At 41.3% G+C, this 15,558-nt stretch overlaps 1 protein-coding gene across 2 annotated transcripts in view; it reads left to right on the top strand.

The window, feature by feature from the left end:
* The first annotated feature begins 1,985 nt into the window (after nucleotides 1-1,985).
* Nucleotides 1,986-15,558, top strand: part of wap (DDB1 and CUL4 associated factor wap) — a 29,817-nt gene continuing 16,244 nt past the window's right edge. Inside the window, exons 1-5 of one of the 2 annotated variants that reach the window (XM_068354527.1) lie at nucleotides 1,986-2,121; nucleotides 5,488-5,610; nucleotides 6,029-6,170; nucleotides 6,519-6,620; nucleotides 8,022-8,268. In XM_068354527.1, the coding sequence (XP_068210628.1) occupies nucleotides 5,510-5,610; nucleotides 6,029-6,170; nucleotides 6,519-6,620; nucleotides 8,022-8,268 (592 nt within the window). In that variant the 5' untranslated portion in view covers nucleotides 1,986-2,121; nucleotides 5,488-5,509. Of the gene's footprint in view, nucleotides 2,122-2,143; nucleotides 2,169-5,487; nucleotides 5,611-6,028; nucleotides 6,171-6,518; nucleotides 6,621-8,021; nucleotides 8,269-15,558 lie in introns of those variants that run through there. The other variant, XM_068354531.1, reaches the window with a different exon arrangement.

The raw sequence follows: 15,558 nt of genomic DNA, 5'->3' as shown, positions 1-15,558 counted from the left end.
TTCCATCTATTTCTATTGCTCTTGTTTTGATTCAAGTTTTTATAGTTTATACAGTATAAGAAAAATCTAATTTAATGCTGTTACTATTCTTAAAATATTTCATTTTAATGTTTATTACTTCTCTTGTAGTTTATTTCCATTTTTCCTTTCATTAATGGGCTATTTTCCCTTGCAGGAGCCCTTAGGATTATAACATTCTTCTTTTCCAACTGGGGCTGTAGCTTAGCTTATAATAATAATAATAATAATAATAATAATAATAATAATAATAATAATAATAATAATAATGTGCTACTGGAGTCTTATCAAATGAATTTCAAGTGAACAGCGGAGTATTCCAAGGGAATGTGTTATCACTTATGTTGTTTATCGTCCTCATGGATTTTGTAATGCGTAGAACAGTCGGAAATGGTGGAGAAGGATTAGACTGGATTAGTGATAGGAAATTAGCAGATCTAGAGTATACTGATGACGCTGTTCTTGTTAGCAGAACACTGGAGGATTTGCAATGCTTGCTTACCAGATTGCCTGAAGTATCACACAAGGTTGGGCACAAGATAAATAAAGACAGAGATGATGAGAACGGAGTATGCAATGGAAGATGAAATATCATTGGAAGAGGAAAGGATTAATGGGGTAGAATCATTTAAATATTTAGGAACTATGATCTCTAATACAGGGTCTTTAGAATTAAAGTTTAGTGAAAGATTAAAAAAAGGCAAATCAGATATTAGCTAAGTTCAGTCAAATTTGGAAATCAACTCGCCTGAAATTACATATAAAAATTAGACTATATATCAGTTTAGTGAGATCGGTGTTACTATGTGGACATGATTCATGGTATGACAATGAAACAATCTCCAATAGATTTAGTAGATTTGAGAACAAATCCCTCAGAAGGATATTGTGAGTTAAAGGGCAGGACAGCATTAGGAGAAAAAAAAAAAAACATGAGAAAGATTACTTGAGTGCCATATGTGGATGAGATCATGGTGAGGGGTAGATGGAGATGGTTTGGGCATCCTCTTCACACTCTCCAAGATTAGTTCACAAAACGTTCAGCTGGGCTCCACAAGGCACTAGAAGAGTTGGAAGACCCAGGCCTAGATGGCTGAGGACTATGAAGCGGGAAGTAGGAGATGCTGCATGGAGACGTATTGAATTAAAAGCTCAAGATAAAGGCGACTGGCGACATCTAACCGAACCCCTTTGTACCAATAGACGTAGGAGGAAGTGATGATGATAACTGGGGGAAAATCACTTGCAGCTGCACTATGAAGCAAAATAGACTAAATGAAGAAGGATAGGAGGGGTAAAATATAAGGCTAAAAAGTAGGTGCAGCTAAGGTTTGGAGAGAGATCTTTCAAAAACCTTTTGCTATTGCCAACAGACTACAGTACACCACATAAGATTCACTGAGACCAATACCCTCCAGGTAAACAGGTATCTTTAATAGAACAGGTAGGTCTACTCATCTGGGCTTCCTCTGCTTTCTTTCTTCTTTATCTCTCAAACTGAAGGCCCATAATTTACTCATCGAACAATTCGCTCTGCTGTATCCCATTTAACTTTACAGCTTGAATTTAACGAGCTTGATAGTCAATTATGAATTATACAATTATGAATTATTTACATTACAAATTTTTTTTGTGCCAAACAAATATATTTCTTATTTCAACTCACTATTTGGTATCCTTAAGCATTCTATACTGTGTAAGTTAATTATCGGTAAAGATATAGAATGCAGTTTGTCAGATTCATATAAAACGCAAATGTACAGCCAACGGTATCTCAATCACCTTCAACAGCGCATTGGAACACATTTTCTGCTTTAATAATAATCCTGATATGTGCTGCGTTAATAAACATTTATTTGAAGGGGAGGTATCGATGACAGGCGTACCAATTACTCCACTTACAAAAGTAAACTAGAACAGTTTATAAAATGTATGAGCTCCTTCAAGGTATAATTTATAGAAATAATCTGTATCATATATATTAATAAATCCCATGAATTTTCAAATGATAATGATTTTTCAATTTGAATATGTTGGTACACTTGTTAGCTATAAACAAGATCCGAGTGGCCCGCCATTGCGTTCTTCGGCGTTTGATTACAGGTTAGTCTTGTACTGCCAGATATTGTTATAATACTCATCACACACCTGTAAGTTTAATTTACGGGAACAACATAACTAAAGACTGGATACTGACTTGTGCTTTGCTTAGGTTGGAGTGACTAAATAGGACTTATTTGACGTTATTGTCTTTATATCGTCTGTTGTTTAACCATCGGCATTTGGATTAGAGGCTGGATTAATCCCGAGTAAATTCTGTCAATTGCCACAAAATATTGGCATTTTTTCAATTGTTTCTCTGGATCTTTAGCACAAGAGAAACTGCAAAAGAGGCACATCCATAGCAGTACTCTTAAGGTTGTGACAATAAGGCAAAGCTTAATTAAGCTGCGCTCAGTTAGAATAAGTTTATCATCCTATACGGAACCCCGGTTTTCTTATATCTAGATTAGATTTTGAGTTAGAGACCTAACTGGAACTTAGTCTATACAGGTAATAAATTTTGATACAGGAATAAATTAACCACATTTGTTTACAAAATGACTGCCTTTACCAAATCATCACCGTTTGGTTACAGGTGACTCGCCACCCAATGATACACGTTAGAATAGCTCTGAGTTGGTAAGGGAAGATTTGCTGGTAAAATTACAGAATAGTGCAATAAACGTATTGTAAACATCTGTTAATTTGGGTAACATTATGGTAGAGTCCCACCCAGCACCATTACTAATTGCCAGTAAATAGGAGTCTGACATTTTTCTTTTTTCGCGACCGAAGCGAGCCCATGGCAGAGCAAAAACCATTTGAATATCAAAATATTACCGAAATCTAATGGTTTTTGCTCTGTTCATGCGCTCGCTTCGGTCGCGTAAAGAAAACAAAGCTCCCATGCAAGCGATAATGGTGCTGGGTGGGACTCTACCTTATTATTACCTTAATTTGTTTATTTTCTGGTGTTAGAAGGTTATTAGGAGCCATTGTCTATCAGCATCCAGTTCCTCTCGTGTGCATAAAAAATGGAAATTGATTAACTTCCCTACCTAACCTAATTTACAAGCCATGTCATTGCCTACTTACCTAAAGGGGGGGGGGGACTAACGCCCTCCTGCAACCCCCCGCCCCTTTTATACTGTCGTATTCTAAGTCAGCCGTCGTCATACTCACAGGTGGCCGCTATCATACATACACACCGATTTGGGGGGTGAATGTATGATAGCGGCCATCTATATCCATGTTATGACCAACTAAGAATACAGCAGTGTAAAGGGGGGGACAGTCACAGGGGGCATTAGACCCCGTTTGGTAAGTAGGTAAGGACATGGCTTGTAGGTTAGGTTAGGTGGGGAAGTTTAGGTTAGTTGGTATTCTTGTGTGAAGAACTGGCCGCTGATATACATAGGCTCAAAGTTTTGAGCATTCTTGGTGACGTTACCTAACGCAAACCCATACCTTTTCTGTTATGGTAGTCAACCTACCATAACTCAAAAACTGAATTTCTACCAGAAATCATCATAAAAAATGGGTGCGTATGTATGAAAGCAGCCACCTGTAAGTATGATGACGGCTGACTTAGAATACCAAACGGGGTCTAATGCCCCCCCTGTGACCCTCCACCCCTTTACACTGCCATATTCTTAGTTGGCCGTAACATGGATATAGATGGCTGCTATCATACATTCACCCCCAAAACTCCAGAAAATATACTTGGTACCAGTGTAATTTTATGTTTTAATTACATTTGTTGTTACGTGCAGATCGTCAGGCTACCAGGCCTGTTACTCGTGTAGAAAACGAGAATCCTTCCTACCGTTGTCACCCATACCTTATTGTATCTACGTGTTTGTTGATTAATGAACTAATGGTAATTATTCACTTACTCGCAATTAAACTTTATTATATTGCTTCTCCTTTCTTTCTCTGGCAAGCGGTGTATGTTGCGCCATGCACTGAAAGCGTAAGTGAACTTCATGGCATACTGTATGTCATTAGTCAGGAGGTTTCGATAATCTTTGTGTCTGAGTTCGTGGCTGACACAAAACCCAGCAACTCACATCTTGAGGTTCAAATCCTTCTCCATCTCTTCCTTTAAAGAAACGAGTAGCAATCAGAATGACCTACTTTTCTGTCGTGTGAGAACCCAGCCCTTCAGACCAGAGTACAAGAGCCTTTTCCTAGGTACTGGTAAGGTAAAGAAGCCAATCTTCAAGAACACAATCTCCTGATTTGTGAAATCATTAAATGGGCTTACCCTGCTGTCCCTCTGACTGAACCACAAATTATCTAAAGAAATTTAAGATTTTTAATTTTCTTTGTGTGTGTCATTGAGCTTTGTGTCTAGGATATGAGAATAACTACTTTTCCCAATTGTATGTTGTGCTTATACTGTATAGTCTACATGACTTTGTAAATTATAAAGTTAGTCTTCCGCATACTGAACATTTGCTATTAATAGATGGCTAGATGGCTGAAACATAAGTAACCTTAGCATGCAAATTTCCCTTACATCCTGGTTCTCATTCACCTTTGGTCCCTTGGAAATCAGCCATTCTTACTGGTGAAAAGAAATGCTACTGTTAAAGCGTGATTCTTGCTTGTTCATGTGTGAGTCTTGCAATTTCACGAGTTTTTCACAAGATACATTTCTGGAATCACAATCGTTTGCAAATCCAACACCTTTGGCAACGATCTCCGCTAAAATTACCTTTAGCGGTAGGCCGGTTCCCTACCCTTGAAGGGTTTAAAGAACCCCCAAATAAGTTTGCGGGCGTTCTTATCTCATCCGATCGCCCCCTTTGAACAACGAATGAGGATCTCCTCATGCTGCAAAGACTCCCCTGTTGCTCCTTGGTCATCTGAACGTCCCCCCCATTCATAGACGTTCTCCTCCTCCTGGACTTCTGAAGGAATCCCAAGATCTTTCGAAAGGAGGAAGGCTTCCTTTGAACAACGAATGAGGATCTCCTCATGCCACAGAGACTCTCCCATGAGGCTCCTCGGTCATCTTAGCCTCCTCCCATTCATAAACGTTCTCCTCCTCCTGGACTTCCATGGGAATCCCCGGATCTTTCGAAAGGAGGAATGCTTCTTTCTTGGTATGATACGTTGTTATCAGACCTCCAAAAGTCCTTCGGTTTGGCTTTTCCACCTCAGCCTCGACCTTAGGCTAACACTACTACCTTGCGAATTCCGTTAGAGAGTTCGGCGTCAGTTTTCTCTCGCCATGATGATCCCCCGGACCGCAGGAGAACTGCTCAGAGTAGCGTATCCTTAGCACAGCTTTGCATCTGAACTCAGTGCTAAGGAAGGGAATTAGCATTTGGTTTTAGAATCTTAGTTACTGTATATCTTGATGAACATTCTATCTTTGAAAGATTTTGTTTTATTATTGCTTCGTTTTATGTTTTACAGGTACATGGAAGAATAGGGAACAATGTCTGTCCACCCACCGAAACGGAAAGAAATCTACAAATATTCTGCACCATGGACTTTATATAGCATGAACTGGTCAGTTAGACCAGATAAACGATTTCGGTGAGTATGATCAAGGCAATATTGTATCAGAAGAATTGCTAGGTTGTAAAAACTAGAAGCTAAATGCAAGAATAGTTGCAAAGAATTTCTCCTAGATTTTTATATATGATTATTAAGATTTTTAGTAGTTTGACTATATCATAAAGACAATTCCAGACACATAGGTGTGGTTCAGGAATTTTGTTCCCGAATGGCAAGTAAGAATTTGAATAAGTTATAATAGCACTTGAAACTCAGAAGGTAACTTGGAGGTAATCAAAGGAGGAAACCTAGATAGAATGCTATGCTGAAGTGTGAATCTGCTCTAGGTATTGTATCTTTTAAAAAGGATTTAAGTGTACATATTAGCTAGATAACTCGGCAGGTATTTCTTTGTTCTTTTTATTTTTAGGTAATTTGATTACTTTTTCTTCACCAGACTTGCTGTCGGAAGTTTTGTGGAAGAATATAATAACAAAGTTCAGATAGTCCAATTAGATGAAGACACATCAGAATTTGTCGTCCGATCAACATTTGATCATCCTTACCCAACAACTAAAATTATGTGGATACCCGACAGTGTAAGTGAAATGTTTTTATTGACGTTCTTTTGTCCTTTAATGTCAAACAAGTTGGAAGGAGATATGTTTATAATATTCTTTTAGCCAGATTATATGAATACATAGCAGTAAAGAAAAGTCTAGGTTGTGGCTGTAACTTAATCTCAAGAGACATAAGCAGGGCATTTGATAAAGTCTGGCATGATGGCTTAAAATATAAACTTTAAGAGGCACAATTTTAGTGCACCTATGTCTAAATATTCTTTCTAGGTAATGTGTACTTATACATTGATAAAGTACGGTATTTAGAATGTAATGTCATTTATTTTTAGTATGTATTTGATTCAAGTTTTGATTCAATCCTTACAGAAAGGTATATATCCTGACCTTTTAGCTACCAGCGGCGATTATCTTCGAGTTTGGCAGCAAGGCACTGATGGGGATACCAGAATGGCTTGCCTGTTGAACAATGTTAGTACAGTACAATTTGAATTTTTCCTAGTATAGTAGTCCTCCTGTATATGGGGAGATCAGTTTTAAGCCCCCCTCTCGTAATTGGTAATAGTGCATAAGATAGCAAAACTCACCAATGCATCAAGATGATGTAATGGAAGATTTTGATAAGGAGATTAATATCTCCCAAAATAATTTAGAAATAAAACTTCCCAAAAATGCAAATCGAGATTCTGTTATTAGAAGATGTTAGTGATCTAAAACTTCTTCCTTTTGATCTCCCCTTGCTGTGGCAGTACACACTGCTTACAAACTAAGTGACTAGCATCTTGCTTTGCAACTGTACAAGAAGAGATGTGGGGGTTCTTTAAACCTGTTGAACACAGCAGTGTAGTAGTTACTTAGTTGTCGGATGACTTCTGGGAAAAAGTAAAGAAAAAAATGCAACTATGTGTTGATGTTTGTTATTCAGTGTAATGTTTACTGTAAGTACCATTAGAATGGGAGGACCCAAATGAGAAATCTCTCTCTCTCTCTCTCTCTCTCTCTCTCTCTCTCTCTCTCTCTCTCTCTCTCTCTTTTTTATTTTTTTTTTTTTTTTATTTTTTTTTTTTTTTTTTTGTAGGCTGATCTTTAGCACTCCATTTCTGCTTACAAGACACACACCTTAACTTCACCTAGCTCTCGACCCCTTACCCAAGTCACTACTTTGCTCATCCCTCCTTGTCACTCTCCTCATTGCCAATCAACCTGTTTGTCAATTGTAATAACTGTTATAATAATTATAGCACTACTGTAATAATATTTAATGTGTTCTGGTAATAGGGGCTGTGTTGCTATGGATTGTCAGGGTAAAAGTGTGGAAAATGTCTTGTTAAGCGATTTATTGTGAAAGATTTAAAGGATTTAGCACCACTACTTCACATATGTGAGAGGTAAAAATAATACTGAATATTCCAATCATATTAATTAATAAAAAGTACATGTGGGTCAGTCTTAGAAGTTACCAATATTATCATAGTAAGTGATAAATATTTCATTCTGTCTATGTTAAAAAATTTAAAGACTTCTAGCCCTTTTCTTGAAAGCTGGAGAGCCTCTGTAAAATACAGTGTGCCATTCAATGTACAGAATGTTGTAGATATCAGCTTCCATTCAAGAAAGGTTTCTTAATGGAAGATGAAGCTTATTCAAAGTCATTTGGAATTTTGTGAAAAAATAACAACACTTAAATGCTTACTGTGTAGAATTTTCATCATTATTAGTGACCAATTTAGACACTGTTTATTCTTTGCATTGTTTCAGATATTCTTAAAATTTTGCAGGGTTCATTCTTTAGTATTTAGGAGTTGGATTAGGTCGATTACATAATAGGTTATTCACTTTTTCATTTTATTTATTTTTTATTTATTTTTCCAGAATAAAAATTCAGACTTCTGTGCACCTTTGACCTCATTTGATTGGAATGAGGTTGAGCCCAACCTAATAGGAACTTCATCTATTGACACCACTTGCACGATATGGGGATTGGAGACTGGTCAGATGCTTGGCCGGGTTAATGTGGTGTCGGGACATGTCAAGACACAACTCATAGCCCACGACAAGGAAGTGTTTGACATCGCCTTCTCTCGTGCAGGAGGTGGAAGAGACATGTTTGCCTCAGTCGGTAAGTTCATTTTATTTTCTAGCCATTCATAATGTGAAATGTAGTTGATCATGAGTAAAAAAAATGCCTTAACTACACTTTTACAACAATAGTTTGATAAAAGGTAGTACTCTTTAAGCTCTATGAACATATTGGAGTGTATTGAAATTTCTTTGTATAATGGCAGCTTTTTCTAAAGACATGTCTCAAGCGAGATTAGCCTTTTTCTGTGCAACAGATTGATGTTTGACTCCTTACATTTTCTGAAGCGCAAGGTGAAAACAATGGTAGAGAAGCGCCTTTCCTAAAGTTGGAATGGTGCAGCCAAGTCTTTGGGACAGTTCTGGTTGTGATAGTGGATTTAGGGAATGTTCAGTCTTTTAACAAACTCTTGATTAGGAGTGACTTTGTTGTTGTTCTTGAGAAAGCGTTAGAAGTTTCCTCAATGCTTCTGACCTGTAAGATGGGTAAGTAGTAGATTCAGGGCATGGTTTTATATACCTCAGGAGTTCAAAAGGTTTATGAATATATTTTGTTCTTACATGACTAAAGTCTGAGAAGAGCATGGCCACTATGCACACATAACCCAACCCTATACCATTGAAGATAGCTTTTCTAACTAACCTAGAGAATTTTTTTTTTTTAAACTTTCTCGGTGAAATTTAGAATACTGAAATTTGTTTCAATACAAAAAGTCAGCTTTCACTCTTCGCTAGGAATAGGTAATAGATAGATTCCACGTATATTTGGTGCCTCTGATGGTCCAGCACTTTGCTGCAGTAGAGGGGCTTGAGTGTCTCAATGATGGGCTGGGCAATGGCGGTGGGGTAGTTTATCCACCCTGGCAGGTTCAACCATACCGCCAAGGCCAGTTCTGAGAGACCAGACCAAGACTGGACCCCTATAGGCTTTCTCCTTTATTTAAGATAGGCAAAGGCTAGGAGAAGGAAAACTCCAAAATCAAACCAAACAAGACCCCAACGGCGGAGCTTCCCAGCGCCGGCAGAAGAGGGCAATGCCTGTTGGGCAGGCAACAAGGCGCGCCTTAACATAACAAGAACCCGGCATCCCGATGCAACCAACATTGGAGAAGCCGCCTGTCTCATATGTCTTGAGCCGCGGTGAAAACGGTGTAGGCCAAGTGTGTGTGCGTGGCCGTTGCAAAGCCACGACCTCCCAAAATAGTATAACCAGCTACTGGCATTCTGTCGTTTCCTCCACCCTTCTTCATCTCTTTCTCCATAGATAGGAGGCTGATGGCTAATGACAGAACCCAATACTCGGACACGAGTGGGCGCCTAGGGTGGGATGACTCCCAACCTAACTTAACAACTCAGTGCCCATTACCTACGCTCAGATAATTAACACACTATGCACTGCCTACTATTGTTTTTACTTGGTTTTCTATCACAATATAAGTAGTTTGTAATTAAGTGTACAGTACATGTGACACATGTAAGTATGTACTGGAGACTGTAAAGCTACACTACATCACGTAACACTAGTACAGTAGTCGTTGCCATGACCGGAACTAATTTTACCCAGTAGTTATCATGCACTTGCAGTTTTTCAATATTAAACTTAGCCGGTGATCATATAAGCTGTCAGCTCTGCTGCCCGACAGAAAAACCTAAGGACAAAATACGCCAGCGATCGCTATACAGGTGGGGGTGTACATCAACAGCGCCATCTGTCGAGCAGGTACTCAAGTACTCCATGTCAACACAGAACCAATTTTCTCTCTGTCGTGCCACTGGCAAGACCTACTAAATACGCTGTTGCTTACTGGATTTGTTTTCACAACTATTTGGTGAAGTACACTATTCTAGTTTTGAGCTTTCGCTATGCAGGGGTTTTATCTTCATCTCAAAACTTGAACTCGTTTTGGATAGATTTAATTATGGTGACAAAGAGAGTATGGACTCTCTTTCACTTTTAAATGGCCGACCCTTCCCTTAGACGGAAGTGTGTTTAGGTTTTTAGTAATTTTGCTTAACACGTTATAGATCTATATATTTTATATCTCTCCGCCTTTATTAGGCCTCTTCGATTAACTTTCCATTTATTATAAACATATTAAAATAAATTTTTATGTTTTGTTTATTTGTGACCTTTCCTGATAGTAGGCGGTCCTAACTTGGAACCGAAGTTAATCAACGTTGAGCCCGTTATATCGTATTTAGCCTTTAAAGAATTTAAAACTTTTTAAATTTAATGTTTTATGAAAGAATTTCTTTGATAGTCTTCGTACTGTTTTCAAAGATGAACTAACGTTTGGTTTTTTAGACTACGCAGTTGTTGACGTTCAGGACGTTCAACATGCGCTCTATCGTTACGATAGAGAGAGAGTGTATCACGGTTTCACTTTGCAGTAAGAGTAAATCGATTCTGACGTTTCGTCCATTCTTTCTTAGCTTAAATGGTTTAAATTCTAAATTAAAGGAACTTTTTATTTGGAAAACCTTTCAGTTTTTTCCTTTAGCCAAATAACATGTTTTTTTGACGATATGTAATTGGGCTCTTCTCTCAGGTGCGAAATCAAGAGAGTAAGAGAGAGATAGAGACGGAGGGAGAGAGAGGAGAAAAAAAAACGTTCCGTTCAAGCGGGTAACGTTGTTCTCGTGTTACTCTCGTCCCTAGTCGCTGTACGGGGAAGAAGGTAAAACGTTTCTAGGGTTTTATTCTTGTCCCCAGGCTATGTGCGGTGAGAGATTGTAAACGTAGTTTATTTGAACTAGTGTTTAGTCTCTTTCCCAGCCACTGAATTCTTTATCTTTATATATGTTTTCTGTTTTTGCTAGTATTAATGAGCTGCATTATTACGACTGTTTTCGCAATTACTACCTTTTAATGAAGGATAGAATTGCGTGTTTCAGGTAGAAATCAGTAAAAGTTTCGATTTCAGTGAAATAAGTGCAAAACAGAAAATCGAAGTGATAAAGTGATATGCGCAAAGTGTTACAGTGTTGCGTCCGAGGGTTCGTCTGTTCGTGCCTGTCGTTCACCTAGTCCGGGACCTCTTGCAAGCTCCCAAGCCCAGGGGAGAAGTAATGTCGAACGACTTATGGGTTCGTCAGGCCTTGATCAACGAACAGACGTTTCCCTCCGTGGTTTCGGGCGTATCTACCCAAGATCGCCCCACCCACACAAAGACGAGAGAGCCCATTTACTTCTCGTCTGCGGAAGAGGTTTCTCGTAAGAAACCATGGACCAAGGTCTCGCAGCTTATTAAGCGCAAGTCGGTCCCTTCCGCGCAAGTCCAACGGCCCAGTTGTAGCCACTGGGTCAGTTCGGACTCGCTGCAGTCTTCCGACGACTGCTCACCTCCTAAGAGAGGCAAAGCGGTACCGCAACAGGCAGTAACACCGTCTGTTGCCGCACCTGCTACTGTAGACCCTAAGTGGTCTTTGCTGCAGACCATGCAGACACAGTTAACATCTTTAATGCAGGACTTTCGTGCGGAGAAGGTTGACGCTGCACCCGTTAGCCTACAACCAACCACGGTTGTGCGTTCAGTTGACGCTGAGGCTACCTTCTCCCGCACTCCAGCTGTGAGAGTCCCGCCACCCATGCGCAGTGTACCCTGCCAGCCGCATGTTGACGTTCAGCGACGCACGGAACCCTCCGTTGACGTTCGCGAGTTACAACAACAACCTAAGTTGTTTTGTTTTGACGCGGTGCGTCAACCTCCGCATTCTAGAGTTGTTTTGACTGCTCAGTATAGACAGTCAAAGCAGTCTCGAGTGAACACTGTATGTCCTCACGCACCTGTTGTGGTTGACAGTTCAGTTGTTGACAGTTCACAGACTGTCAAGCAGTTACATGACGTTGCCTTCTGGTCTGCTACTAATGCACCAGTGCTGTATGTCCTCACGCACCTGTTGTGGTTGACAGTTCAGTTGTTGACAGTTCACAGGCTGTCAAGCAGTTACATGACGTTGCCTTCTGGTCTGCTACTTATGCACCAGTGAGAGACTCACTGAGATAACCTAGCTTTTATCGGACAAGGTTCCTGTAGATGAGAAAGTGCTGTTCTCCCTCCTACTGATATTCCTTTGAGGACTCTGTCATTTGGAGAGGAGCCTTAAGCTGCTTAGCCTCCTATGGACTTTAATTAAATCATGATGATTTTTTAAGGATCTTCGTCCGGATCTTGTAACTGCTGCTCCTCGTTCGCCTAAACATCAGAACTTACACTAGGCCTAGCTACTTCGAAGCCGTTGTTGTTAAGCTAGTGCTCTCTCGCTCTCCTAGAGAGCGTTACGTTGGCTAGGCGACTGGTTTTTGCACCAGGAGGAGTTTTAGGGATACAGCCTTTGATTTCCCTTCTTTTAAACTGGCTTATAGAGCGAGAGTCTGATAGGACACGAGAGAAGTTCTCGGCTTGGGAGTTCATGCCTCTGCCCAGATAGACTTCTCAATTCTGATAGACTCGCCCTGGCGCCTAGCCAGGAGACGCTCCAAGTTGTTTACAGGTCAACTTCTCAACTTTTGTCGAGCCTTTGAAGTTTGCTGTACTATTATGTCACACATAACAAAGCTTCCAGGGATGGTAAATGGTTCCGCCTCAGTCGCTAACCCCGTCTGTTGCCACACCTGCTCCCGTAGACCCTAAATGGGCTTTGCTGCAAGACATGCAGTCCAAGCTTGTGTCCTTGATAGAGGACTTAAATGCGGAGAAGAACCTTCTGGCCAACAACCTTCCAACCGGTTGGTTGTGCGCCCTGTTGACGCTGAGGTATCCTACTCGCGTCTGCCAGTTGAGGTGGTTCCTCCACCGATGCGACCCAGTGTGGGTTGCCAGTCGCACGTTGACGTTAAGCGACGCTCGGAGGTGGTTGTTGACGTTCAGTGTGTCACTAGGAAGACGTGCAACAACCAGCAGAGGTGACTTGTTGTGACGCAGTGCGTCAACCTCAGCAACCCGGTAGGGTGTTGACTGCACAACCCAGACAGTCTAGACAGTTTCGGGTTGACGCTGTACTTCCTCGCGCACCCATGGTTGTTGACAGTTCACAGACTGTGCAGCAGTGCCATGATATTGCGTCCGGCTCCGTCACGCATCCACCAGTGCACCGGATTCAGCGAGTCAGACGTTGCCCACTCCGTTGCCGTTTCCTCATCAGTTTCGGATGAGGAACCCTCTGATGAGGACGTTGCTGAACAAGACGATCAACCCCCAGCCCTGCTATCCATCCAGAAGATGCTGAAGAAGGAACGCTGCCCAGTCAGGCTGTGGATGAGTCTGGTAGGGACACTGTCATCCGTGGATCAATTTGTGTCACTAAGAAGACTACACCTCCGTCCTCTTCTATACCATCTAGCTTTTCACTGGAAAAAGGACAAGACGCTAGAAGCGGTCTCGATCCCGGTTTCCGGAAAGATAAAGTCTTGTCTGACTTGGTGAAAGGACTATATCAACCTTAGAGAGGGTCTTCCCCTGACTGTTCAGACTCCCAACCACGTTCTCTTCTCGGACGCATCGGACGTAGGCTGGGGTGCGACATTAGACGGTAGGGAATGCTCGGGATTATGGAACTCGAGTCAAAGGACAATGCATTTCAACTGCAAGGAGCTACTGGCAGTACGTCTGACCTGGAAAAGCTTCAGGTCTCTCCTTCAAGGCAAAGTGGTGGAGGTGAACTCGGACAACACCACGGCTTTGGCGTACATCTCCAAGCAAGGAGGGACCTACTCTCTGACATTGTACGAGATCGCAAGGGACCTCCTCACCTGGTCAAAAGGTCTAGACATTTCACTAGTAACGAGGTTCATCCAAGGCAACTTGAATGTCATGGCAGATTGTCTCAGTCGGAAGGGACAAATAATTCCAACAGAATGGACCCTCCACAAGGATGTATGCAAGAGACTTTGGGCCACCTGGGGCCAGCCAACCATAGATCTCTTCGCAACCTCGATGACCAAGAGGCTCCCAATATTTTGCTCACCAATCCCGGACCCAGCAGCAGTTCATATAGATGCCTTTCTACTAGATTGGTCACATCTAGATCTATAGGCGTTCCCTCCGTTCAATATTGTCAACAAGGTACTGCAGAAGTTCGCCTCTCACGAAGGGACAAGGTTGACGCTAGTTGCTTCCCTCTGGCCCGCGAGAGAATGGCTCACCGAGGTACTTCGATGGCTAGTAGACGTTCCCAGAACACTTCCCCTAAGGGTGGACCTTCTACGACAGCCACGCGTAAAGAAGGTACACCAAGGCCTCCACGCTCTTCGTCTGACTGCCTTCAGACTATCGAAAGACTCTCGAGAGCTAGAGGCTTTTCGAAGGAGGCAACCAGAGCGATTGCTAGAGCAAGGAGAACATCCACCCTTAGAGTCTACCAATCGAAGTGGGAAATCTTCCGAAACTGGTGCAAGTCAGTATCCGTATCCTCGACCAGTACCTCTGTAACTCAAATAGCTGACTTTCTCTTATATCTGAGGAAAGAACGATCTCTTTCAGCTCCCACTATCAAGGGTTACAGAAGCATGTTGGCATCAGTCTTCCGTCACAGAGGCTTAGATCTTTCCAACAATAAAGATCTACAGGACCTCCTTAAGTCTTTTGAGACCACGAAGGAGCGTCGTTTGGTTACACCTGGTTGGAATTTAGACGTGGTACTAAGATTCCTTATGTCAGACAGGTTCGAACCGCTACAATCAGCCTCCCTGAAAGATCTCACCTTTAAGACTCTTTTCCTGATATGCTTAGCCACAGCTAAAAGAGTCAGTGAGATTCATGCCTTCAGCAAGAACATCGGATTCTCATCCGAAACGGCTACATGTTCTACAACTTGGTTTTCTAGCCAAACACGAGCTGCCTTCTCGGCCTTGACCAATTTCGTTCGATATTCCAAACTTATCGTATGGTTGGAAATGAACTAGAAAGAGTCTTATGTCCTGTAAGAGCTCTTAAGTTCTATTTAAAAACCTTTACGAGGCCCGTCTGAAGCTTTATGGTGTTCAGTTAAGAATCCATCTTTGCCTATGTTAAAGAATGCTTTATCCTATTTTATCAGACTGTTTATACGAGAAGCTCATTCCCATCTGAATGAGGAAGACCAAGCTTTGCTGAAGGTAAGGACACACGAAGTTAGAGCTGTCGCAACTTCCGTGGCCTTTAAACAAAATAGATCTCTGCAAAGTATAATCGACGCAACCTATTGGAAAAGCAAATCAGTGTTCGCGTCTTTTTATCTTAAGAATGTCCAGTCTCTTTACGAGAACTGCTACACCCTGGGACCATTCGTAGCAGCGAGTGCAGTAGTGGGTGAGGGCTCAACCACTACATTCCCCTAATTCCATAACCTT

Source organism: Palaemon carinicauda, chromosome 2, assembly GCF_036898095.1.
Source record: "Palaemon carinicauda isolate YSFRI2023 chromosome 2, ASM3689809v2, whole genome shotgun sequence".
NCBI lineage: Eukaryota > Metazoa > Arthropoda > Malacostraca > Decapoda > Palaemonidae > Palaemon > Palaemon carinicauda.
This window is presented reverse-complemented; position numbering and strand designations above follow the sequence as displayed.